The sequence below is a fragment of the Strix aluco genome, chromosome 4, assembly GCF_031877795.1.
Source record: "Strix aluco isolate bStrAlu1 chromosome 4, bStrAlu1.hap1, whole genome shotgun sequence".
NCBI lineage: Eukaryota > Metazoa > Chordata > Aves > Strigiformes > Strigidae > Strix > Strix aluco.
In genome coordinates this window covers 55,314,578-55,341,907 of record NC_133934.1, presented here as the reverse complement: position 1 = coordinate 55,341,907, position 27,330 = coordinate 55,314,578, and the positions used below count along the sequence as shown (strand labels likewise).

General features: G+C 37.5%; 1 protein-coding gene across 3 annotated transcripts in view; it reads right to left on the bottom strand.

Annotated features, from left to right (window-relative positions):
* RAP1GDS1 (Rap1 GTPase-GDP dissociation stimulator 1) overlaps positions 1-27,330 on the bottom strand; it is a 102,560-nt gene that overhangs the window by 60,409 nt on the left and 14,821 nt on the right. For 2 of the 3 annotated variants that reach the window (XM_074823139.1, XM_074823141.1), the window contains exon 2: positions 5,329-5,439. In XM_074823139.1, coding sequence (XP_074679240.1) covers positions 5,329-5,439 — 111 coding nt within the window. The remainder of the gene's footprint in view (positions 1-5,328; positions 5,440-27,330) is intronic. The other variant, XM_074823140.1, reaches the window with a different exon arrangement.

The window sequence follows — 27,330 nt, the reverse complement described above, 5'->3', positions numbered from 1 at the left end:
ATAACTAGTTCAGTTCTAACTACTATGTTCTTTGAATTATGATAGTAAAACATATAACATCATGCTTTTAGAACAAAATTCTTGAAACCAATAATTTTCTTTTTCACAAGATAGGTTTTGGTTCCAAAACTGAAAGTAACTTGAGCTTGTAACATTTAGATGTTTTATATTATTCAAAAAATAATAAAATTCAGTAATATACCAAGTCTACTGATGCCACTGGAGTTGGTATTTAATACTGTCATTTTTCTACAGTATCTGCACTGAGAATTTCTGTTGGTCAGGAAAGTAAATATGCTTCCCTTGCATCTTTAGTTTAATTTTCAGTACCACTTGTACATAGGGGAAAAATTCAGAGAATGTTCCTCTGTGTCGTGATTTAAAAAAAAAAAACACAAAATACCCTTGAATTCCAAAGCTGCTAAATATGACAGAAACTTAGCAAAAATATCAGAGCAAATATACAGCTTTCATAACCATGGCTAAGACCTTGAAGTAGATGGCTATGGGCTGCAGACAAATATATGACATTTGTGTGTTGGTCAGAGGGCAGCCTGAAGCCCTGGGGGAGGGAACTTGCTCACCCTTCTGCAGTGAGTACAGAGAGGTGACACAACTGCGTTTCTCTGAGAAAAATAGATCCAGATTCACCTACCAGAGCTCTCTTTCCCCCAATTTCCTCCTGTAGATTTTTCTGCAGACTTCAATTCTTTTCTTCTTTACACACATTATTATAAAGCAGCTACAAGATAAGCTGTTTCTTACTCTAGCCCATTTGGTGGGGGGAGGGAAGAAAATGACCCCTGTTTGTTAAAAGTCTCAAATTATAATGTAAGGAATTCTGACATTTTAAACACAAAATTAAATTTCAATTTTCAATGCACAGTTAATCTCAGAGGTTTTTTTGAAGCTCAATCAAAAAAAAAAAAAAAGCTGCAGAACCTCAGAATCATAGTCTCTGACAATGTAATTCCTTGGGTTTTGCCTTTTCTGATTCTTATGATCATTCTATGCTCCATATTACTGTAAACAGTCTGCTTCCAGATCAGCAAAATTCTTTCTTGACAGCAACACATCAAACTACGTCTATATAGAAAGAATCCAAATTCTACAGAGCAGACAATGGAGTAATTTGTTTTAATATATAGTTTTTAAAAGAAAACACATGCAATATACGAATTTCACCTCCTGATTCAGTAGAATCCAGTATTACGTTCAGTGCATGGCTGACTATCTCTTCGCTGCTAACATTGGTTATGGATCGTGTACCACTGCATTCCTTTAAAAATCTAAATTATGGAAAGTTTAGCAATCTAGAGATAGTGAACGCTGGTGGGTGGAGAGGGAGCAAGCATTTATGTTTTCCTTTCAGAAGTGAGGTGGACAGAATCTCAGCTTACGTGAATGAGGTAGATCCACAGAGGTGAAAGGAGCTGTGCCAACTTAGCTGGGAATCTAGACTAATGCTACTGCGTGTCTTCATTACTGCAGGCTTTATGGGTGCAAAGTCCTCAGCTACGCCAGTTGACTTCACCGGGAATGCTGAAGGAAGTCCACACAAAATGAGGTATGTTCTTATTATTCTAAAGCATTTCTAATGCATGCTTATCTCTTATTCCTCCGTCACTGTTGCCTCTTTCATCCTAGAGTCCTCAGTTTTATCTAGTGCCTCGAGCTATTCCATGTATGACTGGCCTCAGCCAGAAGTGCTGGTGATAGATAAGAACTAAAATATCTGCACAAACAGGAATATATGTCTCTCCAAACAATGTCTCCTAAAGAAAGCATCTGTGCAGGATTTTCAGACCCAGGGCCTCAGATGTGAAGGGCTATACAACTATCTCCCTAGACAAATAGTAGCTAAAACCATTTGAATTTGGCTTGCCAAATATTTACCAGCAGTTATCCAATTTAGCAAACTATCTGATTCACCCTTGTGTAGTATAGCACGTGTGTGTGCATACACCTTAATTTGATTGGTGTGACAAATGGCAGAATAGCTCGTAAAGCCAGATAGGAGGTATCATGTTCCAGGGCACTACCGCCTGTCTGGGATTATCAAAAGATCAGCTGTCAGAAGGAGTGAAAAACAAAAGAAAAAGCAGCAGATTACATAAAAAGAAATTAAAAGTTACACTATTCATCGTAACTTTGCCATCCCCTTCTAGATGGTAGACAATACGGGAAGAAAGTAGTTTGTAATGTTTTAACATAATGAAAAGTTAAGAGATTGTATACAAAGTAAATGGAACTATAATTGTCACTGCATTGTTAGAGACTAAGGAATTTAACTTATGTTTCTGCAGCAACCACAACTCCATCCTGCGTGCATGCAGTTAGCAATTAAAAGCAGTGTAATGGTCTCTGAAACATTCATATGTACATGCAATATGCCCAAATTGAAGTTGCAGAAATTATTATTTCCTTTGTTAAAAATCTCAGTGTTGTATTAACACTGAGTTTAACTGCTTTTTTTGGCTGGCAGTAGATGGGAGTGGGTTGCATTAGTGTATTAGTAACATACTAAATTTTATATAAAATAAAATAATATTTTTATCACCATGTCTTAATGAAGTGAATAAAACTTTAAGTTCTGTGACTTACGATACCACCATGAACTCCCAATGAAATCACAGTGCTATAAAATTCTCTTAAAATAAACTCAATTCCTTGCATGGCTTATTTTTCTAGTGTTACTCTAATACGATGATTTACTGAACTATAACCTGAATGAATACTTCATTAATATAATCATACACATGGGAATATACTAAAGGAGAGCAGAATAATTCTAAGAGAAATCTTATTTAAATTATTTCTGTGTTACAATTAACAAGTAGTTTTATATAAACAATCTGATTTCTAATTATTATTTATTAATAATTTATATATAGACACAGAGGTACAGTGTGTATCCCATATCTATATGATATCATATATATGATAATACATGCTGTAGTTAAAATCAATCAATCAATAAAATCCATATTAAGATTTTAATTGGATGGATGGGTGAGAACTATGAGAAAGGACATTCATTGATTGTTTGGTCAAAGGAAGGAGAGTTGTAATATATTGGTAGCCCAATAATAGATCAGAGTCTGCAGCATTTAGAAAGCTGATTCTATATCTATTTGTTGAATCAATCTATTACATGCAATTTATGTCATAATCTCTGAAGTCTTTTGAATGTACTGCCATTCTCACAAACTCATTCCAAAACAGAAACTGGTCCTCTGTGAGGATTTTTTTTTCAAATCATCAGACTATCTTGAGAACTAAAGCCTGTTGTCCAAAGAGACTCTGTAAAACTTAGGTGTTGAGGTGTCTAATTCATGTGAAAAGGAATTGCTATACAGGCTCATAAACCATCAGCAAACTGTTGAAAAAACTGTCCCATCTAATTTTCAGTGAGTTATCTGAGTTGCTCTCAATCTTGGGCAACTGAAAATATGTGGAGATGTATATCATATGGCAGCTCAGAAGGGTTATGTTCACGTTACTGGCTTACATGCAAAGAACATGGTAAATTTTGGAGGGATTATAGCTAAATTTTGTAAAACTGCCCAAAAGAGAGAGGTCAAAATCCTAATAATCTGCTTATCTGATCTGGCAGCTATGAGACTAGAAGAGAGAATATTTCGGAAGGAAAAGCAAAGCCCTAGACTGAGACAGAATAGAGTCCTCTGGTTGCAAGGAAGCATTGGTAAATTTGCTGTACAGTAGTCAAAAGTATTTTGCATCTGCCATACTTGTTCTGTGACATAGCTATGTGACCTTCATAGGCAAAATGGTAAACCCTTGTTATTTACACTAAGTACTCTGTCATTTTTCAGACCATCTTCTTTTTAGTACTTATCGTTTAAGTATTAGACTTAGAAGTACTGAAAATACCAAATCCAGTTGGAAGCTGGATTAAAGTACTGGATGTACCTTATAAATAAACCCTTAAGAAAAGTCATTTAGCATCTTCAAACAATGGGTTGATCCAAAACCCAAATATTTTATTATTTCCTGGCTGATGTCTCCTTGCAAAATAATCAGAATTTAAAACCCATTATCATTGAATGTAGAGATGGTTATCATCCATATTTTATTTGATATTGATGGTGCTTATGTTCTATTGTGAAAAACCTCATGAAGTATTTTACACCAACTAAGCCAAAAGGCTGTGATTTATAAAATACCATCATGGGAAAGAAATAAGACTTATTAATAGTATGTACTCTTGACTGCATTGATATTTACAAAGGACTATCTTTTTTTTAAATAAAGAATTTCTAATCATGGCTTGTATCTATTGTCCTGGTTTAACCAGGATAGGGTTAAGTTTCCCCAGCAGTGGGGGGGGAGCTCTAGCCGGGTTATTCAGATACCATGCAGACATCACATCCTGGAGGTCACATTTTTCGGGGTGCACTCGTGGTTTTGTACATCGTGCTTCTCACTGCTGTATTTGGTAGCTATTTTTCTCTGTTAATTGCTATCACTATTACTGTTATTGTTATTGCTGTTGTTTGTTGTGTTGCTATTGCATTGTTGTATTAAACCTTTCCTTATTTCAGTCTTGGGGCTTTGTATTTCACTCCCTTTGTGGGGGAGGGGCAGCGACCGCGTGGTCTCAGACCCTGGCAGGGGCTAAACCACCACATCTATCCTGACAAGTTTTTTGACCTGAAATTTTACACAGCTTTTTCTTCTGCCACCATCTGAAGCGCTAAGAAAGTCAAACCCGGAAAAGTCTTATAAGCTGTCATCTTCATTTACCATACCTTTCTGCCTACTGCGAGTGGGGACACACATTCTACAGCTTTTGGTGAAAAAGACATCTTGTTCCATTCTTAAGTTATTTTTGTTATCACACCACATGTCAAATTTGGACCATCTTTGAATATCCAGCCTATTTCTGCTAATTGAAACTACTAGAAATAAGAAATATGTGATCAGAAGTATGAGGGAAAACACACTGCAAATAGGAAACTATGCTCTTTGAACCAGAATTAGCAAGCAGCTCCCATATCCTTCTCCCCATCTTATCAGGCTTATTTGTCCATCCTTGTTCTTTGTCTTGAGCGATCAACTGGAAAAGCGATTGTACTACTTTGTCATATTGGAAAAAGGACTGGAATACAGCTGTTCCAAATATCCAGTTATTTACTGTCACTGTCTTTGATGCTACCTTGTTATGGATGTATGGGTTAAAAAACCCAGAACAGCCAATCCAGCAGCCTACTGCTTGAGTCAGTCTTTCTGCCACATTTTACTACTCCATTTTAATTCACTGATCTCGTTATATGATTTAAAATCAGAAAGGTCCACACAACTTACTGTTTTGTGCCAGAGCTTGAAGAAGACAGTCCAAGCATCCCTCCAAGCTATCTGCTGTGCTGTCAGTGGTTGTTATCTTCAGCTTTTTCAGGGCGTCACTTAGATTATCTGCTTGATAAACACAAAGAAAGGAGAAATCAGTGTCCTCATTAATTTGGTAACACCATTATAGCCTTGAATATAAATAAAACAAGATCCTATATCAATGAAGAAAGAAGGCATGTATGGTCTCTGTTCTGAGGATATAAAAAGCCAAGAGTCAAAGTTTATAGATGAAATTAAACTTTTCAAATATAAATATACATTTATCATTCTGCATTTGAGAACAGGATGCCAACAGGCACTTTATGAAATGTCACTGAACAGCAATTTAGCCATCGATATTTTCTCAGCCTAGGTGGTGCAGAAAACCAGCAGCTGTTTCTTTGCTTCTATCCTTATATGTGGGAAAAAAAGTATGATGGAAATAACCACATCTTGAATTTTTTCATCAATAAAGGGAAAGTACTTGAAAATGCCATTTTCTGCATGCTGTGTAGACTTCCATCTTGGCTATATATTCACAGATCACTAGTGCTAAGATTATAGCCTTTTAAGTATTATGCCATTTTCCACCACAATGTTACCAGTACCACTGTTTATAGGAACTGTGTTAACTCTTTAAATTCAACTGATCCATAAAAACGTACGGCATCTTCTAGAAATAAGAAAGTTCTGTTGTGGATTTCAGATAATTAAATAACTCTTCCCTCTTTAAAAAAAAAAACAAAACAAAAAAACAAACAACAAACCACCCAACGCCCAAAACACATAATATAAATCTCAATAGATGCACATTTTTTCCCATAAAAGTTGGGGTAATATGATTGCTACCATTCTGAACATTCTGTCTATTCAGGAGCAAGGTATAAGTGATAACAGCTGCAGCCTGAGTCTCTTTGGTTTGCCTATTGATGACTAACCTCACTCTGAATGGACTATCCTTATAAAAAATGAGTACCAATTCAGTTTCCATGCCAACTCTGTCAGTAAGCAGAAAGTGTTACTCAAAACAAAGAAAGTTAAATAGTGTCTAGATGTCTCTTGTTCCCCAGTGACTAATCTAAAAGTCTTGACCCAAGCCCTACAGACCTGTAGGTAGTTTCTTTGCAATGCATGAGTGGTATCTTCTGAGCCTGAAAGGCAGTCAGTGCTGCCTTAGAGCTTCACACCAATGTAGGATGCCCCCTTCACAGACGAGTTGGCAGCTGCTGTGCTTTGCCGGCTCTTCACTTGCCCACGTATGGGATAGTGAAAGGGAAAGGAGGCACGGCAAGAACTTCCCTTTATGCTGCCTTTATTTGTCTTTGAGGCACTGGAGGCCCAGTGGAGACACAGAAGGCATCCCATGAAGAGGGTGAAATCTAACTCCTGGAGCTGCTCTGCTTCTCAGCCAAAGCTGTGGCTTTTATCCCACCTCCATTTTTCATCTGCATATGCTTTTGTAGCCCAATATCCCATATAGATAAGGGTAAGATGCTTCATTTTTGAAGTGCTCAGTATTTGGGTATGAAATTCATCCCTTTATGTTTTCTGCTAATATAGCACTAATTCTCTTCCATCCTACAAGCATCTCATCTCCCTGTATACTCACACACTTAGCTTTGAAACTGTAGCAACCATTTATAGTAAGAGGACTAAATCTACTATACATACATAAAAATCAGGGCTTCCCACAATCTGGGGAAGAAGAAAATGCATAGGTAAGAAATTCACCTTCACACCAGTTTCTATAGACTATGGAGAGAGGCTGTTGTTTCTTTCTTATAGACTCTTCTACCTTGCATGTGCCAAATAAATCACAAGTTCCCACTCATCTTCTTGCACAGTAAAATGCAATGATGAGTGCATTACCTCAAATTACCTTGTAATTTCTTCCACTCCATGCCACATCAGAACCTGCAATAGAGTTAGCAAGGTCTCACTAGTCTTTTTTCCTACCTCCCCTTTCTGCTCAGTGCCATGTTAAGCTTTTCTGGGGAAGCCCACTATTTTAATACTATACAGTTACATATGATATGCAGAATGATACATTTTGGGCAAAATTTTCAAATGTGACCATCCAAATATTTCATTCCCTAGGATAAACAATTCCATTGTTCATGGCACTGAGCATGCGCACATTCCGCTGACATACATGGACATTTAACTTCAACTTTAGACACACACTTCAAGAATCAATGGACAGGTGTGGCAAAGGTATGCCATGTTACTTTTAAAATGTCTTATGAAAATATGTTGCAATATGTGCCAAATTGCCATTTAACTAGATATCATTGGATACTATAAGTATTTTTAAAATAATGATAGAAATTAAATTAGAAACCATATGCATAAAGTGTGTTTCTAAAATAAATTACAATAATCCTTGATTTTCTAACAAGCCTACAACTAAACTTATTGCAGTTTGAGACTTACTCCTCCTTCTGCACAAAAAAATCATAGTAGGAATCATAAAGTAAGTAAAGTAAAAATCCTAAGTAGGAATACTGTAGAAACAACAGACCTCTTGGCACAATGTCAAAAGGCCACAGGTACAGAGGAAAGAAACACTCCCAGTAAAGACTTTATCTGCCCTCTTTGACTCTTTGTCAAAGCTGGGGCTTCCTCCTTTCTAAACAAGGTCAATACCTTGATAGACACATTCACATCTGAAACCTGAGAATCTCAGACATATGCAAATGCATCTTGAACAGATTCAGAGGTTTTGTTTTGATTCTTTGCTTGTTTTTCTTATGCTGTTCTGAAAAGAATAAAACCTTACAGTTTGAGATGACACTGACAAGCAAATTCAGAGGGGAAGGGCTGCAGTGTTCTGGCAGGCTCTCACCATATAATCACACAAGGCTTCCTGACTTCTGCAGTTTCACAGTTGCCCTGAACCTGTCATTTAGGGAAGAAGCTGCAGATGCTTGTCTTCCATGTACAAAAACCCTGTTGTCGTCTTGTGATCATCTCCTGCTTACTCCAGTAGGCTTGTTACTGCACAGGCTGATCAGATTCTCAGAGATAAAAATCCATTGGATAAAAACAGTAAAAGGAATCTTTTTCGCTGAGTGCCAGGGAGATATGAATAAGTAGATTTTGTCAATATGCAAGGTCATGTGGAAGCTCACGTTAGTCGGGAAGAATCAAAGGGGGCAAGGTCAGGATGGTAAAGGTAAAAATAAGGCTAGCAGTATTCCCTATGGCACAGTTGCTCAGCAATCGGGTATCAGGTCCTGAGTTTGTGAGGCATCAAGTCAGTTTAACAGAAGTATCAACTATTTTGTTGATGATCCCAAGCACAGGGAGTCACTCATACCTACTACCTGGCTTACCAGATTGCTTTCAGAAGAATTAGTTCTCCTATCTGGACAGACAGCCCTGAATCCTGCAGATCTTAATCCCGTATATCCTAATCATACAAACATAAATCAGGAAGTGGAGTCTGGCAAGGGCCATCAGACCTGCCTGGCCCATTCCACCTACTGTTGCATTTTGTTTTCCCCTGATAATTACTTCTGCACAAACACTCATAAAAATGAGGTGGTTTAAATACTATAGTATCCTGCACTGCTTTTGGTGGCACAGCACTACTGTTACCTCTCACAAACTTTTGCTATCTTTTGCAACAGGATTTTTACAGAGAAAAATAGTCAGAAACTCTAAGTGAATGCCTTAATATTCCATTTCATTTCAATGTACCCTTTTATCTGAGAGCTTTTCTGTGACTCATTCCTATTTTCAATCACTAATTTGTTCTATACAGAAGAACCATTCTTTCACCTTGTAAAAATGTGGTAGTTGATCAACCTTGTTTAGGGTCAGGGCCACAGGAATGCTGGACAGGCTGAAAATAGTTTAACAAGGTACCCAACAGTGTATTTAGGGATGCAGTTTCTGTGGACAAGAACCACCTTGCTAATTCTGCCTTGAGTTCACATCGTCAAACCACAGAAAAAGTGAAGGTACAAGAAAAAGCCACCTACTAAGACTGACATTAAAAAAATTATTTAGAATGTTTTAGCTGAGTATTTAGATGGATAACTTTTGTCTGGACAGTTTACTTTTATATATCTCATGATCTTTTTCCAGTATAGATATTTTCCTAAAAAATAAGACTTTGAACATATCATTCACATTTCCTGTATCTTCTGATTAACACCTAGTACACTTGTTATATTACAGGGACTATTACATTATACATGCAACTTAACAGATAACGAATTCAAAATTAACAGATATTGAAATGGGATGTACTGAAACAGGCTGATCAGATAAGAAAAGAAGTTCAAGCAGTTCTGCTGTTACAGGAATGGTGGCTGTATTAGCCTCAAAGCGTTTTCAGTCTGTTCCACTGCCTCCCAGGAAACAGTGAGACACCAAACTGAGCAGAAGAAATGATGCCATTTTATGGGTCTCCTTGTGTTATAATGGCATAAATGTCTTAAAAATTCAAATGTGTTTGCCTACATGGACTAGACTTCAGAAATTATTTAATTTTCTTGTTTGGATTTTAAACTTCCTAGAATTTCAGTACAAACTAACCTATACAGAAAATTCACCACCGACTCACCACAGTTGTTTTTAACTAAAAAGTGTATTCTGAGGTTGTATTATTTGAGAACCGAGGAACTGACACAAAGATCGGACATGTAATCCATTTTGGTCAGCATCCAGTTCCCAAGCCATCCTTGGCATCTACTCTTCACTCCCCTTTCACCACTGTCTGTTTCTACTCTAACGCAGACCCCACGCCAACCAGCAGAGCACTCCATGCACAACCATATTCAGTGGTGCCTGAGGAGCCCTGTGGTATATAACACCTACCTTGCAAGTTGTCGCCCCAGCCTTGATAACCTCCTAAGGGGGGTGGTGGTGGGTGATTTGTTGGTCCTGAAGCTGGCTGCCTGAAGAGTAGGCATATTTGTCTTGAATTACTTTTAGCAGCAGGAAGCCCAGCAACTGGTGAGGTCTGTAGCATGCCTTTGGTCTTTAACAGGCCCAGATGCCCCTTACACAAAGAAATCATAGAAGATTGGCCCAAAATTATCAGAGCCTATTAGTTCCCAGGACATTGACTAAGCTGACAGGAATGCACAGAATGAGTCCTTCTTGAATCTACATAAGGAAAAGCTAAGATGTTTCTCCTTGGATACCTTGTCAGAAGATACCTAGTCCTGTACAACAATTAACCTACCTAGACATGCAAAATACCCAAAGTATACACAGTTTATTGAGGACAAAAGAACTTTGTCCTCATGTTTAGGCCATTGCCAAAAAATACTGCCTCCCCTCTTATTTGGAGCAGCTGCCCTCAAGTGCTCCCAAGTGTACAGTGTTTTCTGTCAAACCACCCAAATCTGTCATTAGAAACAACTCTCTGTTCTTAGCCCAGCCAGGAAATTTTGAAACTTGGCATCTGATCAGGAGGTAGATATATGCTGTCAGAGGCCGGTGGTAAAGAATTAATTTTTGATAGGTAATGCCAGGAGAAACTTAGCCGGCTTTTGTCTCCTAAAAATAATAGAAGTAACAGTATTCCTCTAATAGCAGAGAAAGTCCTGTGTGACTCAGTGGATTCCCACAGCATTTTACTCTTCTCAGGAACGACAAGCAGACAGGCCTGGCTGAGAGCGGGTCCTTGCAAAATATGGTGTTTTACATGGTGCCAGGACACAGCCTGGACAATCCCAATGTGAACCATATCTGACATACTCACAGACTGGATTAGCAATTGCCTGGCACAGACAGGAGATGGATCTGCATGTGCAACATGAACCTGTGCTTCATCTCGCTTTTCCGCTACACAGTGGCATTGCAGGCCAAAGCTGGGAGATGGAGGTGCTGGCCATCAAAGTAAGCAATTGCTCTTTTCCCTTACTAGGCTCTCTTGTGCCTAGTTGCTGCAGAAATTTAGGCCACCTGAGAATTACAGACTCTCTTCAGTAGGTGTTCAGTTAGCACTGTCAGAGAAGGATCTCCAGGCCCAGAGAAACATGTCTCTGAAAGCTGATAAGCAGGCATGGGTGCTGTAGCCATGCTGGTTATATCTGCAGGTGGCTCTTTGCACTTAGCATTGTTTGAACAAGATGCTTTTGGCTGTACTCATGCTCTTGTATGTAACCTTTCTAAGCGACAACCCGACATAGGATTCTTGTTTGGTCCTTAGAGATGTTCCTTCTGTGAGTTATATCACCAGTGGAATGGGCAGTCTGAAGCACCCCTGTTCCCTTGAACCTCTGGAGAGACACAGCATCTCTCCAGGGCACGTAGGTGAGCCACAGGGTGCTGGTTCTGCTCTGCTGCCATGCAAAGATGTGTGCTGGTAGCCTGGGACTGTCCCCAGCAGGAGGTTATCTAAACTGCCTGAGGATGTACAACCAGGAGACCTGGTAAGGACAGACCAGACAGTCTATGACAATTCAAAGATAACAGCTTTGTTGGGAAACAAACAGGAAACAAACCCCTATTTTGCCACTGTAAAATTATTACTACTCACCCACATTTTAAATACTGCACACAACTCTAGGTACATCGTGCTGCAAATGATATGTTGCAGAACTAGAAAAGGCACAGATATGACTGAGCAAAGGTAAGGAACAACTACTCAAGAAGTTAAATAGGCAAGGACGCTTCATTCTGAAATAAAGATGACTGAGGGTAAAAAAAATGACCTAGATGTATAGAATCATGAATATGACTAAGGTAATGAAAAGAAAGCTAATATTTACTGTTTCTCCTAATACAACAACTAGAATATCAAAACAAAATTATCAAGCACCAAACTTAGAGAACAAAGTCTATTTTCACACCACATAATTAAACTGTGGAACTGTTAAGAGGCTGAAACTATAAACAGATGCATTTAATTTATTCAATTAGAAAAAAATATGAGGAAACTAAAGTCCACGCATGGCTATTAATACTATGGTATGCATAAAACTTCTGGATTAGGAAGTTCCTAAACATCAGATTACTGGAAATTGGGAGAATACCACCCTGTACTCACCCACCTCCTGTCCCGTCCCTGCCCTGCCCAGTGTTTTCCCAGACATCAGCTACTGGTCATTCACTGTCAGAAACAGGACAACTGGGTGCACTGACTTCAGCTACTGAGTGGCTGTATGGCATTTGCATTGTCACATTGTGCCTCAGTGATCTGGTTCACCAAGAAAAGAAGATGGCCAAACAAATCTCCCCAGATGTGTTTGGACTTCACTGGGCCATCTGTTCAGATACAGCAAGCTGGAACAGATTTTGTGTTCTGTGGTTTCTCCACAGTCAGTAAGGTAATTCCTGTGTCATCAGCTGCATGTTTGGTGTTGAACATGTCCTGAGGCTGATCCTGGCCCTAAACCCAATTAACACTTAAATCCATGAATCCAGACATCTTAATCAGGGAGGAACTTTTTTCTTTTTTAACCAAAGTCCTGCTTGTTTGCTTCTGTCCTACCATGTTCATTGAGGTGGATTAACTTTTTTTTTCCCCCCCAGCTGATTTTACTAGTTCTAGGGAAATACTGATAGATCATTAACTGCAGGGCTTCTGCTGCAACCTGTTTTTAACTTAGGTATATTTGCTCTACTTTTCTAGCATAGTAACTAATTTTAATGAGAGCGCCTATTTTTGTCAACAGTTCAGCTGCTTCATTCTTAAATGCTTTCTGAATCTTAGATATATACCATCTGGTCTTAAAGACTTGTTACTCTTTCATTTATCCATTTGATTCAGCATCTGTTCTTCTGACACCTCGATCTTTCATGGAGCTTCATTTTTATTACCTGAAAATACTGACACACTATGACTCATTGCCACCTGAGCAGTACCTAATTATTTTTGGTAATTATCAGGTTAGTCTATACACGCTAACAACTACTTAGTTTGTATTTAAAATCAGGATAGAAACCTAAACAAAGCAGCATCACCCAGCATTCAGTTCACTTGGAATCTCTTGCCAATGCAAAATTTTCATTTTGCTGTAGAATTCTGGTTAATTTTAAGCAAAAAGAGTGGGGTGGTGGTGGTTTTTTTTCTACTACTTCCAAACTCCCTCAATAACATGTCTGTAAGTAGAATTACAAGGCTCAACCCTAAAGATAACCAGAAACATAGATCAGCTAAAATTATTTTTGTCTTGTTTTCTGTTTTGTTTTTTCTTTGCCTTGGGGGAAATTGGAAATCTTTGAAAATAATTTTGTGCATTATATTTACTGTATCACAGATAAGCAATAGATATGAATACAAACATATTTACACTATTGCAAGGTACTGATCTGTAGCTGCTCTAAGTGGTTTCTGCATGCTAATGATTCTTTCCCTATTACTTTAATCCTGAGTTGCAAAGACTAGACTATAACAACGACATTTCAGAAGATTTTGCAGAATGTTGGAAGATTTTTGTCCCTTCTCTAGGAAAATGTGGTAAGGATTTAGGTATCTTTATATTTTATAATCAAACACTGAAGATCTGGTGTTATCTTAATGCCTAAAGAAACTGATCAAAATTCAACTTTTACTGATTTACAGAAAGCCCTAAAGGTCTTGCTTAAAACAGGTTCTAAAGCAGGATGAAATAGATCTTTTTCATAAATATGAAATATATTGTTTGATAAAGAGAATCTGTACTGGATTAATTTAATTTTAAAATCAGCTAATGATAGAAAAAGTAATTATTACCAAAGAAAACATATGATTCCCAGTTTATAGAAGATCTTTTCTGGTACTCTATTACTAACAGTAGTAGACAAAATGATATAAAAGATGGCTACCAATTTGTAAAGAATTACATTTAATTGACAGATAACTGCACATTTTATTTTCATATAGTTTATTTTCTCCAGGTGCCTGATCTTCACTGAGCCACATTACAAAAACCCAGAAGACATGCAGAGCTTAATAGAAAATACTAACTGGGGCTTCTGATAGACAGAAGCCTTTTAAATTCTCACTGGGTCCTTAGTGAGCAAGAAACACACAACATCATCTGCAATCAGAACTGAATCCACTTCAGTGGCTTTATTCAGTGCTCTGTTATAAAACTGATAATAAAGAAGGCAAGATGCCTGTTTTATCATAAGTGGTGTGTTGTATCAAGATTAGTCAGATTTCAGAGAAAAATGGTTTGGGTGCTGAATGGAAGAAAAATGTCTTATTATCTGTACCCTAAGTAATACATAATTTTCTTCTGTGTCCTCTGGTTGAATTCTCACATGTTCATATAACTCTTTTTATAAATATATTAATTTCATAAATTCATGCATATTACAGTTTCTTCAGAGTCACCCTACTGAATAGATCTTACCCTTTTACCTTACTTTTTAGAAAGTCTTTTAAAGACAATCTTTAAGTGATTTCTCTCTCCAGATTACTATTCAGGGTATTTGCATTTCTGGAAAGCAGCATCAGAATTTTGAATACAGAGGAAAAACAAAGTTCATTGCAGCAATTTTCCCCTATGGGGAAAAAGGTAAGGCAGGGCAGGGCCCCTGCTCTGTGTCCTTACAAACCAGAAATGTCCTTTGATGCTTCAGCTACTGCCAGCAATAACACACAAAGAAAAGCTGCAAGATAGTCAAAAGCCTAATTTTAGCATCTTGGGAGTTTGTGTAGTTCTCATCTGCCCACTTAGGTTATATGGAGTCTCTAAACCTCTTCCAAGGAAATCTGTACGGGTAATGTAGTGCAGAAGTAGCAATCTTCCTAACCTTCCTAACGTATTTACATGAAAGAAGTACCAACTTATCTCCCTGGTGAAGAGATCACACCATCAACAGAAATAACAGCTCAGGCATATATGTATGTCAAACCCAAGAAAATTATAAAATGTGTATCACAACCTAAGCCTTCAAATAGTGAGTCCTGTTAAGGCTTGACTTTTTTAGATCCTGAGAATAAAACTAATGCAGGAGACAAATATCTGTGTACATGCTGTATATGGATTTTTCTTACTCTGTGTAACTGGCTAACAAAATCGCAAGGTTATTTAATAGATGAAATGTTCTCACATTGACAGATTGTGTCAAAACCTATGCTAATAGCCATGCTGTGTAGAAGCACTAAGGTCAGGGGCACTGCTGTCTCCAGACAAATGCACTGAACAGGTTCTTTAGAAAAGAGAAGGGAAACACACAATTCAGGATTTGAAAGCACATTCTGTAAATGCACCATTGCGCACCTCTGTTTGCTGGGTATGATGGGTGGTAGGCTCCTTCCTCCTCCTGCCTCCCATCAGTCTCATCTGCAGCAATATAATATGCGACAGCTCATGTGAAGAATGCTTGGAAGCTGAAGCTCAGGCTGCAGGTATCCTTTCTTTCAGTACTGCTGGCCTCCCTATCAATCCCTGCTGAAGGACAAGAGAGTGGCCACCAAGAAGTAAGTAGGTTTCTTCCCGGATTTAAGCTACTACAGGCTGCATTGAACTGGCTTTATGAAAGAGTCAACCAGCTGGCCACTGTACGTAGCCACAGCACTCAGTTCACAAAAGACAACAGCCTCTTTCTGTTGTCAACCAGATTCTGACTTTTTAGGCCAAGCTATGGAAATGAATTGTTCAGTTTAGTGGCCTCCCACACCAGCTCCCAAGAACAGGTAAAATTATGCAATTCCCACGTCATCAATTGTCACAATATTATCACGTATTAGCTGGCATTTCTCCAAAGGCATTACTCTCAGTAAGTCACAAATACTTGAGGATATCAGGTTTCATTTCTCAATATACATTTTTTAGCCCTCATGATTGAAAGAAAAACAACTTGAAAATATAAACTAGATATCACAAGAGTAAACAGAAACAGCCCAAAGGCTTATGCTTTACAAAATTAATGACTTTTTAAGCCTATCTCAATTTATTTTTTTTATGTTTTGCTAATCATTTGGTATTCTCAAGTTTCATCTTTTTTTTTCTCCCCAGTTATTATTGTCACGGTTTCCTTAAATTGGTTAGATTTGAACAAATACTATTACTAATATAATCCCCCAAATAAGTAAAATGCATATCTGTGCAAAAGTTGCATGTATTCCACACTATAAGATCTCCGTAATCCCTTTATCTTAGAGGTAGGTGTGTATACACACATAAAATCGTATAGTATATACATATACTACTGCAAACAAAAAATTGCTGGAGTGATATTAGGTTGCCTAGTCAAGTACTAAAACCACAGAAAGTTCCAGAATTCAATCAACCCACATATATTTGACCTGTAAAATATTTGCCATACAATACAGTGCATGCCAAGATGTACACACAATGAATACTGCTTCTTCCAAGGGACCCCTATCTCTTTCAGGACAAATGTTGTGCCAAAGAACAGCTACTTAATGTCTTCTCTTATTCTCCTTGGCATCTGGTTTTAGTCTTATTTACCAGATACTATTAAAAAATCCTGTTCTGAAGGATTACTTCCTTTCTCATTGGCAATTATAAAGTTAGTATCATTGCATTATGTCATAGTGTTTCAAGGATATTAATGTGCTTGTTTTCACAGGGTATTTATGGGGTAAGATGGAATCAATATACTATGTGAGTGAATGGGAGAACTGGAACATGGAAAATTTAAGGTCAGAAGTACTTGTGTGGTAATTTGGGGTTTCCAACATGAGATACCTCCTGATTTTCAGATTCCAGAGTTACTGCACATTCTGGATTCCTTTGGAGTCTTCAGATGCAGATATGAATTATCCTCAGCACTTCTATAAAGCAGACCACAACACATCACAGGTAGGTATCAAGAAAGCATGAGGTATGATAAGAGATTACCAGGGATATATTTGGTTTAAAAAATTGCCTACCATATTTCCCTACAGGAACTCTGTGTCATGGGGGACAAAAGGATCCAGTTCTTTGTGGGAACATCCAACTATTAACCGTCAGATCAATTCTTCTCTATACATGCCCACCCCTCCTTAATTTATGACATGGCTTCCAAGTATCGCAATGTAAGAGGTAGGATCCCTGAGGCAACAGGTCTCCATCACCAGATTATCCTAGATTACTGCCCACCCTATGCACAGAATGAAAAAAATTCTGTGGGGAAAAACAACAGGACCGAAATAGTCTCTTAAATGACTACTGATACTTCAGACAATAGTCCAAATCTGTTTCTTGCTAATGCTAAAACAGAAACCCACCAAGCAAATTAAAATAGACAGCCTAAAGTAGACACTTGGCATAGAATATAACTCTTCCTGAAGAGTCAGTAAAGGACTGAAACAGGATCTTGTAAATAAAGGGGCAACCTTAATAACAATCAATAATATAATTCCCTGCAATGATATATTACATATAAATAGACAACCATACAGAGCAGGAGTATAGAAAAGAAAATCTTACGTGTGTATGCACACACACACATGCAACTAGCAGGCCTTGCATCTCTTTACTGTCTCTTTTTTTCATTTGTGTTTGCTGTTTAACTATGTTCTTTTGTCCTCCTCCTTCTCCCTTACTCTTCTGCCCTACCAGATGCTTTCTGCCTGAAGCATTTTTAATTGAGCAAGCAAAAGACACTTTATCAAGTCAAGACAGCAAGAACAGAGAACAGGTGACAGAAAACAAACAAGAAAATTAATCTATAGAAATAGTACAGTCTAGAAACAGCACATTTAAAACTGTTAGCTCTCTCAGCTTAATCCTTTCTTTGAGATGATCTTCGCCTATGCTACTGTATATAACCTCTTCTGACCATACCTACTGTAAAAGTCTTTACCCTAATGTGATTCAAAAGTTAACTGACTACAGATGGCAAATGCTAATCTAGACATTACACAAACAATTAAGAGGAAAACACTTTCCTAAAATGTTTTTGATTTTTTCTTTAAATTATTTTCCTTACTATTTTAGAACAAACACTGATTTTATATATATATATCTCATAATAGTAGAACAAAGGCTGATTTTCTTTTCCTTGCATAATTTAATGGGGCTTCCGATTCTCTATACTTTTTCCAAGTTGAGTACAAAATACGGCTTGCTAAGCAACAAAATAACACACATGTAATGCAATGCCAGAAGTTAGTCTGAACGGACATTTGTAGGATGTTCTAATGCAGGACAATGATTTGGATTTGAAGTACACATTCCTAATCAATATAATAAAGTTAATCTACTGTTAGTTTTTTCAATACACAAGTTAAAATTACTTTTTCCTCTTGCAATAATACTGGGCCTACATGAAAGGTATAAACTGGGGCTTTAATAAAATAAAGTACATACATAAATAAATAAATGAAAATCAGGCAATACAAGGCTGGGGACAAAGTTCCAGGACTGGCAACAGTACTGAAGAAGCTGAGAAAAACTCTCATTGACTTCAACAAGCTCTTGATCTGGTCTTTGGTCTACCTATGCAAGTAAGCACATATAAATTATACAACATAAGTCCACAATACAGTATTTGTCATAACTTTACTGATGCTACCAGCTTGAGTTATTGAACAAATACAGGATCTGACTCTGTACAAAGCCCTCAGGCTCACCTTTCACCAGCAAACAGTGAGAATTTTGTCTGAATAAGATATCCAGGCTCAAAATTAGTACTGCTAACTCTTAATTGTATGTCACATCAGTGTTCTTTGTGATGCCTCAGATAAGTCAGAGGTTACAAAATGCTAACCTGTAACACCGCATGTTTCTAGCTATCATGAGTTCCCTGAAAACCTTGAATATGGAAAGGAAGCACTTAAAAGGCACAGGGCAAATGATGAGTCCACGTTATGTTACAGCTTTTGTTTCTTAAACTGTCTGGTTTGAAGGTCATCCTGTGATTTACCAGAGACAATGCAGATTCTCAGTTTTCAGATATTTCTTACTGACAATAAACTCGTAATGATGCCAGAAAAGGAGGATTCACAGAAATTCATATGGTTTGGTATGTTTACCAGAGTCCTTAAATGGAAATCTGTCATCACATATTAGTGGTTATTGATGTCAGAAATCAAGGTAATTTTAATACTTAGATAACTTTTGTTCTCTCTTACAAAAATCCATTAAGTCTGTTTACTAAAAAGCCTGTTTCTAAATTCTGCTTTTAATATGACCACTAATTGTGTATATAAAAACACTTTTTAAAAATATGATAAAAAGTTGTAATATTTAAATTACCATACATCTCATATCTCTTTTCTTACCCACCTTATAGAAATGACAACCTCTGAAGCTGTCAACATCTTTGCATTAGGGAAGGTATATGTGCAATTCTGTGTAGTAGGAAGAACTATCAAGCTTTCTGACACATCCTCTACAAGCGTTTCAAATATAGTAAGTTAAGAAACAAAATCTCAGCCCTTGTCCTGTTGAGTGTTAATAAAATTCCATCTGGTCACTTAGGAGCTGTGCCAACATTACCACACAAAGAGCCTTTGAGCCGTTTGAATGTTCAAGAGTGTCATTTGACAGCTTTTTTATTTACTTTTTTCTTTTTTTTTTTGTCAAATATGCACCTAATAGTCTACAGATGGCTAGGTTCTAACAAGTTTATTTGCATGTAAACTTGAAACTAACCTTGAAAGTAAACTGCTGAGGTTTTGCTTTGGGTTGTTGCTTGGGTTTATGTATTTTTTCTAACATTTAGGATTGTTCAGTCTACTGCTGCTCCAAGTTCCTTATTAGGCAAATACAAAGTGAAAGTGAAAACCTGGTTCTAAAACTGCAAGCATAGTAAGAATCTGCTCAGCCTGCTCAGGGCCAACAGAATGGGAGTAGGTACAGGGAGTTAAAGTCACAGTAGACAGCAAGTTAAAGAACTGTTCCATGACAAAAATCTTCACAAGGGAAACAGATCTCAAGAACTGCTCTGAGCAATGAGAGAGATTTCAACAACAGATGGGTATTACGCTCAGTATCTATTAAGTACATATCTTTAATGCCAAAATCAGTTATAGATTTATTCTCTAGTCATTCTGATAAAGTATGTGTATTTAATAGAGAAAAATAAACTCCACAATGTCATTTAGATTCAAATTTGCCTTAGAAAACCAAAACTGGTTTGCCAAAAAAACTCATCCCCTTCTGAGCGACCTGATCTAGTTGCAAAGTTAGCCCAGCTTGACACAGGAGGCTGTATTAGGTGATCTCTGATGTCCCTAATGACTTAATTTTCCATGTGATCCTATGAGTCTATCTGATAAGGTTGTATACGTCGAAGACATAGCACTGAATTGCTTGGCCTGCTCTATAGCCTTCAATGCAAAACACCTACTGAAATAATCATAGCGATAGGCGAATTATCAGGGAGGTTGCAAGACTGGCAGAGGTAATCTAGGTGATCCACTTCTGCACTATACTGAGTCAAAAGAGACAGGTAAAACAATACTGAATGCTCCACCAGACTCTCAGGTAGAGGACCACTTGTCTGGGATATGAGAAATACACAGTGAGACAAAAATGCTATTTCAGTTATAGAAAGCGGTTTAGTAACATTCCCTCCTTATTCCTATCCCTCAACACCTTTTAACTGAATCAAATATAAAATCTGTAAATTAATGGGATTAATTTCTATCTTAAATCTCTGTAGGGTAAGTACTCAGAAGACAGATAAGGGCCTGATTCTGTCACTACTTATCTGTGAATAACTTTTTCATTCTTACTGGAGTATTTTTGTAAGTAGTCTTCCACATGTGCATAAACACTTGGAGATCCTAACATGTAATGAGATACTAGAGGGAATAAAACTGTAAAAATATAGAGTATTTTGTTGTTTGTAATTTGTAATTGTTTTAATTAATTTGTGAGCAATTCAACAAAATGGAGTTTTGGAAAGTATTTGAATAGAAAGATCTTTGCTTTAATATTCTCTTTCAACTCTTGGCTGTGAACTTAATTAAAAATAGCTACTCCAATCTTCAAAGCCATAACATATATGATTAGGACCCAAAGAGCAATCTACTACAGAAAATAAAAGAGGCCTGAGCAGTGGAAAAATAGTGACTAATCTAGGAAAAGCTGTGAAGCTTTAAGGAAAGGCTATAAAAGACCTAATAACAGAACATAATGATGTTTCCACATGTTCTATAATTACTCATTTAGTGTTATATTTTAAAGGTATCTTGGCAGACTAAATGAAGTTGTCATTGAAAATTAACAATTTATGTAATCTGCTTTTGTACTCCTGGTCTGAAATCTTAAATTTTTATCAGTTAATGACTTTTCTTTCTTTGGTTTGCTACTGTCTTTTTGCATGTGATTATGGGATACAAATTGTTGTACCTGCCTGCAAATGCATACCATTCTAGAAGGAAGTCTGGATCTTGAGCATCTTTCTGAAAGGTAAGCCCTTTAAAAACTCTTAAAATACAGAGACTTGAATTTTCCAGTCCTTTTCCAAGCTAAGAAATAATTTTGTTTGCTGGATCTTCAAGCATCTTGTTTTAAATTCAAGGTTGAACAGAGTACTCTTAGCAACTAATTTTCTCCTGGTCCAGCTATTGACTTGAGTTTCTCTGTGGCAGTTCCTACTACAACGTCCTGTGCTGATACAGTTCCCTTGGCATGTTAGCTCTGTTGAGAGACCTCTGATGTCTGACACAGAATGTAACACTAGACACTGAAAGACTGAGGGCTCACATAAAGCTTTTCAACAAAACCTCATCAAGGAGAGTAAACACCCTGATATAAAGGTCACTTTGTATTCTATTCTTTTACATTTTATATAGAGATATAAATATAAAATAATACATCTATCACTGGTAAAATAAAGCTTAAAAACAAATTTTTAAAAAGTCATAAATGAAATTAGCTTATCTGTTCCTAATTAAAAAGACATAAGACAGTCTGTTATGCAGCAACACTCATGCAAGTTCCATTTTCCATCTTGACAACAAGATACATATCCTAAACCAGCTCATCTACCACACTTGTTCTTCCAGTTATCTTTTTATGGAAGCATGCGGTTTTCCCCCAGTCTTCTATCCCAGCAGAAGGTTGAGAGTTGCAGTCTCTGCATCTTGTCAGATTGGGAGACTTCACAGTGATGTCTCTCACGTATTCCTTAGATTTGAAGTCTTAACGGTGGTTTATGCTGTTCTCCAGAGAACTTTCAAAATTTGCTTGTAATTTTATTTAATTTTCCTCAAAATTACAAAAAAAACCTCAACTACTTTTAGTTACAAGCTACATGATAATTACAAACCATGCATCAGTGTTTTCAGCCCTGAAAATACACTGTTTGCATCTGATGAGTGTGTGGAAACAAGTTCATAATGGACGTGACCTGCCATTTGTGTTATTTGGTTTCAGTGAAAGTTTGAAATTGGTTGCACATCTAATAAGTGACTCTAAACACATCACATATTAGATTTATTTAGAAATGTCTTACAATTAAAAATTCATATGGTGGTAAGTACTTGTTTGCCTGTATTCTACTGAAGTTACTCTTGGCAAAACATTTTTTCCCAAGGAAAGAAGGGAGGGAAAGACTACTACATAAGAATGTACCTTTTCTCCTGAAAACACAACTGTTAAAACCTGTAATTCAAAAACTTCCTTTAACCACAGAAGGGCTGATAGAAGCGTGAGTCTCCTCATGCCTTGGAGAAAAAGGCTTTTAATATTCTCTAGTATCAATGAAGGACACAAAGGAAATTAAGACAGTCCTGGAAAGTACTGCTTCTTGGCTCGTCCGATTGTCTGATCCTACTGGTCCTTCAATTTAGTAGTTTAGGACAAATTACTAAGGTGGCCCCAAATCAACAATATGCATTTTGTAGGCAGACTGTGGTGTCTGCATATTGTAAATTGAAGACTGGGTTGCCAGTATCATTCATCTATAAGCTTTTAAGGCCAAAATGTACTCTAGAGTTCTTTTAAAAAGCTATCATGTACTGTCTTAAACCTGGTGTTGCTAAGATTAGTAGACATCTGTAGTTAATGCCTCTAGTGATAAATATTTATCTATTAATGCAGTTATTTGTTCTCACTTAAGAATGCATAGGATATAGAGCATCAATCAAAACACTGCAGTGATAGGATCAGCTCAGATGTTCTCTAAAGGAAAAGGATTCAACTGAATTTTCATGTAAGACTGACATAAAACTGCATGATCAGATGGCAAAATTAAAATGGTGCACAAAATGCTTAACATAACCCTATTTTAAAGAAAGATTTCCACAAAACGCACTAGTATTCTGCACGACTGCTGCAGTTATAAGTGATCATTAACCTCTGCACAGCATTTACGAGCTTTATTTAGTAAAAATTATACAACAGTGACAGTGCAGTAAACAGGATACTGATGTTCTGAGGCAGCACATTACAGTACGTATGCACAGACGGGTAAATCATAATCCAAATATTATAGGCCTCAAGTATTACTTCAAACCACTATGATGAACATTTGAATGAGTGAGAAGATGTAATATGTATCGACTGAAAATATGTTTTTGGAGAGAGAAAATCTGACAGTGCAAATCAGAGGAAAAAATCTCCAAAAGAAAAGGCCACTTTATATATCTTAAATCTCATGACTCTTAATTAAACTATTAATCCCCCATTCTGCAACCAGCTGTGTTTGGATAACATCGCAAAACCAAGCAAAATGCTCCCAATACACATGTATTTGTAGGAAGCTCAATAAAAAAGGCAACCAATTTTTTTTTTTTTCCAAAAGAAATGTATTTTTAAAAGACAAAAGATTTCTGCAAAATGCCACTTGTTACATTAAATTGCAAGTCATTTGTTTCCCCCACAAGCAGGATCCGAGCGTGTTGCAAAGTGGAGGAGTGCTTTGCTTTCACTGCTTAATAACCATCTCTCAGACTAAGTAAAGAGTCGTATTGACAAAAACTGAAAGGAGTCAGGCTCTGCATACAATCTGCAGGTCTCGAAAATGAAGGGCAGTGCTAATAGCTGATGGGAAGAAAAACAAGTCCTTGGGAAGTGTTTCACAAAGGATGCAAGGTTCTGTGACAATTGGACGCAGTTGCAAATGTTATGGCTCCCAAATCAAGAATGTCCACTGTACTCTCAAACACATTTATCCCCCTGATGACCAAGCAGATCTTGACTGACCCTTAAGTCACAGGGGAGAAAAAAAAAGTATCAGGTTTATACACAGAGATGACTCTAGGAAGCCTACCTCCCCTGGTCCCATTCACCTGTCACCAAATTCTGGAGAAATTTAACCTTTCTTCCTTTGAAGTTCCACATGCATTCAGCTTAAGCCCAAATCCAGAACTCTCCTGGTTCTCTCAGGCAGCTTAATAACCAAATTCACATATTAAGACTTATTGGGATCTCTGAGGAAGTGACTCTTCTTGGCCCTTCTTTGAATGTGCCCCATACACATAGGCAACATAGGAATTCTTGAGAAAGGCACTAGCATGTAACAGAAAGTAGATGTCAAAAACATAAAAATGCCTTTTGCATGTTAGCCTAAACATGAAAATAAACCAAAGGCTACCCTCTCTACCTGAAAGGTTTTAAACACAATGTCCCAGAAACATACTCAAATCAGATTTTTATATTTTTCATGTGAGGACTGAAACACATTCTACCTCTTCTGTGGAAATATATTTTATATCAAGCAGTCATTGTATAAAACAAATGAGTCACAGGAAAAAGTGCTGAACACCTCCACCTTTTAAAAAACGCCTTGACTAATAGACTATGAATGCATACCACTCTTAGGCCTGGTTTTCTGGTCTGTTTGAGGGCACAGCCTCAATTTCAGGCAGAGAAAAAGCCTGGACTATTCTCTTTTCTGCATAAAAGTGTGCCTATCCCAAGGAAGGTGAAGGTGGTAACCCAGTTGCACCACTTCCTCCATTCACATTTGAAAAGGAGGAGGAATGAAGGTTCAGACTTTCATAGGAAAGGTGCAGGCATCCACCTCTAAGAAATAATCCCAGGCCCTGGGCCTAATGCAGAAATTGTGCTGATTAGAAAACAGTATGCATATTAATTATGGGTGATTTCCTGCTGAGCTCTGTAGTTGATGCTACTCTGAACTCTGCAGGCACGGTTTATTTAGAGACAAAACTCCTGGCTCAGGTTTCTGAATGCCACTCTGGGAACCAGCACCTAAAATCCAGAGCATATGTGTAATGTAGTCTGTCCCCAACCACGTGTCTACAGATAAACTTCCGCTGCAGTAAATCAGTAAGTATTTCAGGATATTCATTTTAGTTATTTTATGCCACTTTCAATCATTGTCTCAGAGAATTTATCACTGTTAACTGCAGTTGTGCTTACACTGGTCTATAATGTCAGTAAACTACCCAACATAGACTCTTTAGAAGGACTAAGCTACTGATCGACTGACAGTCCTTTTGCCATTAGGGCTGAAAGATGCAGTGATACTTCAGAAGGCAGAGATGCAGAGAACAGAAGTCAAAACCCAGCATGATTTTCTGAGACATGATTTCCTGACCAGCTCCTGCATGTAACAAGGATGCTGCAGCCTTTAGCACAACTGAGTGCACTTAGCAGTTAATTTATGGACCTTTTATGTCCAATTTATGTCAAGAGACACTAAGAATCTTTGCAACATTCTGTCAATAGTCTGAAAAACTCCAACAATGTGCCCTAGCCCATCCTCCACTAGGCATCTTGCACAAACATTAAGGAACAGCACAGTGCTCTCTATAGCATGGGTTTATAGTGTATGCGCCAAGGAAATTCCTCTTGGTCAGCATATATAACTCCCACAGATACCAGCCACAAAGGGACTACAGTTGAGGAATAAATCTTTCCTATTAAGTTTTCTAATTATGTTTTTCTGAAACTTTATTTTCTCAATTATAATTGGTCCCTTGAAAGCAAAAGGAAGGGGAAGTGGAGAATAGTTCAGAAGTTGTCACACGTTACAGGGGTAAAGTTTAGAGACACATTTCGTGGAGTAAATGTGTGGCTTATGCACAAGCCAAATGCTGCCGTCAATTTTAACTGCTGTTGATACGCTGAGGTTTTAATGAAATGAGGAAAAGACCAGGACGCTTCTGTATCAGCAGGCATAGATCAGTGCAGGTTTGTTGCTGGCCATATTCCATTCACTTCCAGAAGGTGCATGGAAGAATAAAAATTTTTAAAAGCATTATCAAGTTTAATATCCTTCCTCTCCATTTTATTAACACACAAAAGCCTCATATGGAATGTTATTGAGGTAATATTAATTAATACGGTCAGCAATTGATCCTTAAAGCAATATTTGTCAGGAAAACTGCTAATGTTTCAGCTACAAGCACAAAGCACAAGATAAAAAGAAGTCTTTCTCCTTCCTTATGTCCCATTGAAATAGGCAGCTAGGCACAAGTAGTAGTTTGGTAACTGTTGGTAATTTCAAATGCCCTATAAATCCAGCAGATGACAGGACATGCATAGGTCCTTCTATATCTCATCTAGATGTCTTAGACTAAGCACTCCCCTATTCTATGTCAGCACTTTCCATGTGTAATCAGAGCTGGACTCCTCTAAGGAAAAGATTACAGGAAGGCCCAGAGGGAGAGAACTAACAGACTCTACTAGCACTGAAGAATCTAAAAAATCCCAGGAAATACATGTCATTGCCACCCTTTTATACTCAAGTTTGTCTTTCCTGTGAGTAGGATCCACTGTGATAAGCCCTTGAAAAACAGTTATGTCCCACTAAATAAGTATTAAATGCCTCTGTAGGAATTATTCTCTGACCTAGTTGAGAAGTTTTGATCACCCTATTCCAGGTCTACACCATAGGTGCTCTAGAGGGATAAAAATAGTGGCAGATGCTACCAAATAACTGTGCTAGTGTAGACTCATCTCTCTTGGAAAAGCTTCCTTTTGCTCCAGGATGATAAAAATTTATTACTGAAGCTGAAAAAAAAATTTATACAAGTAAAAGTACATTTATCTTGGGATAAATGAACCTAATTTAGGTAGGGGCTTTTACCTCTGTAGTTAAGTCTGATACGGGCCATGACAGATTGTGGCTATGACTAAACTGGGGGACTCGGCAGAGCATCTAAGTGTTCTGGCTCATCATACTCCATGTGAGAGAAGGTTCAGC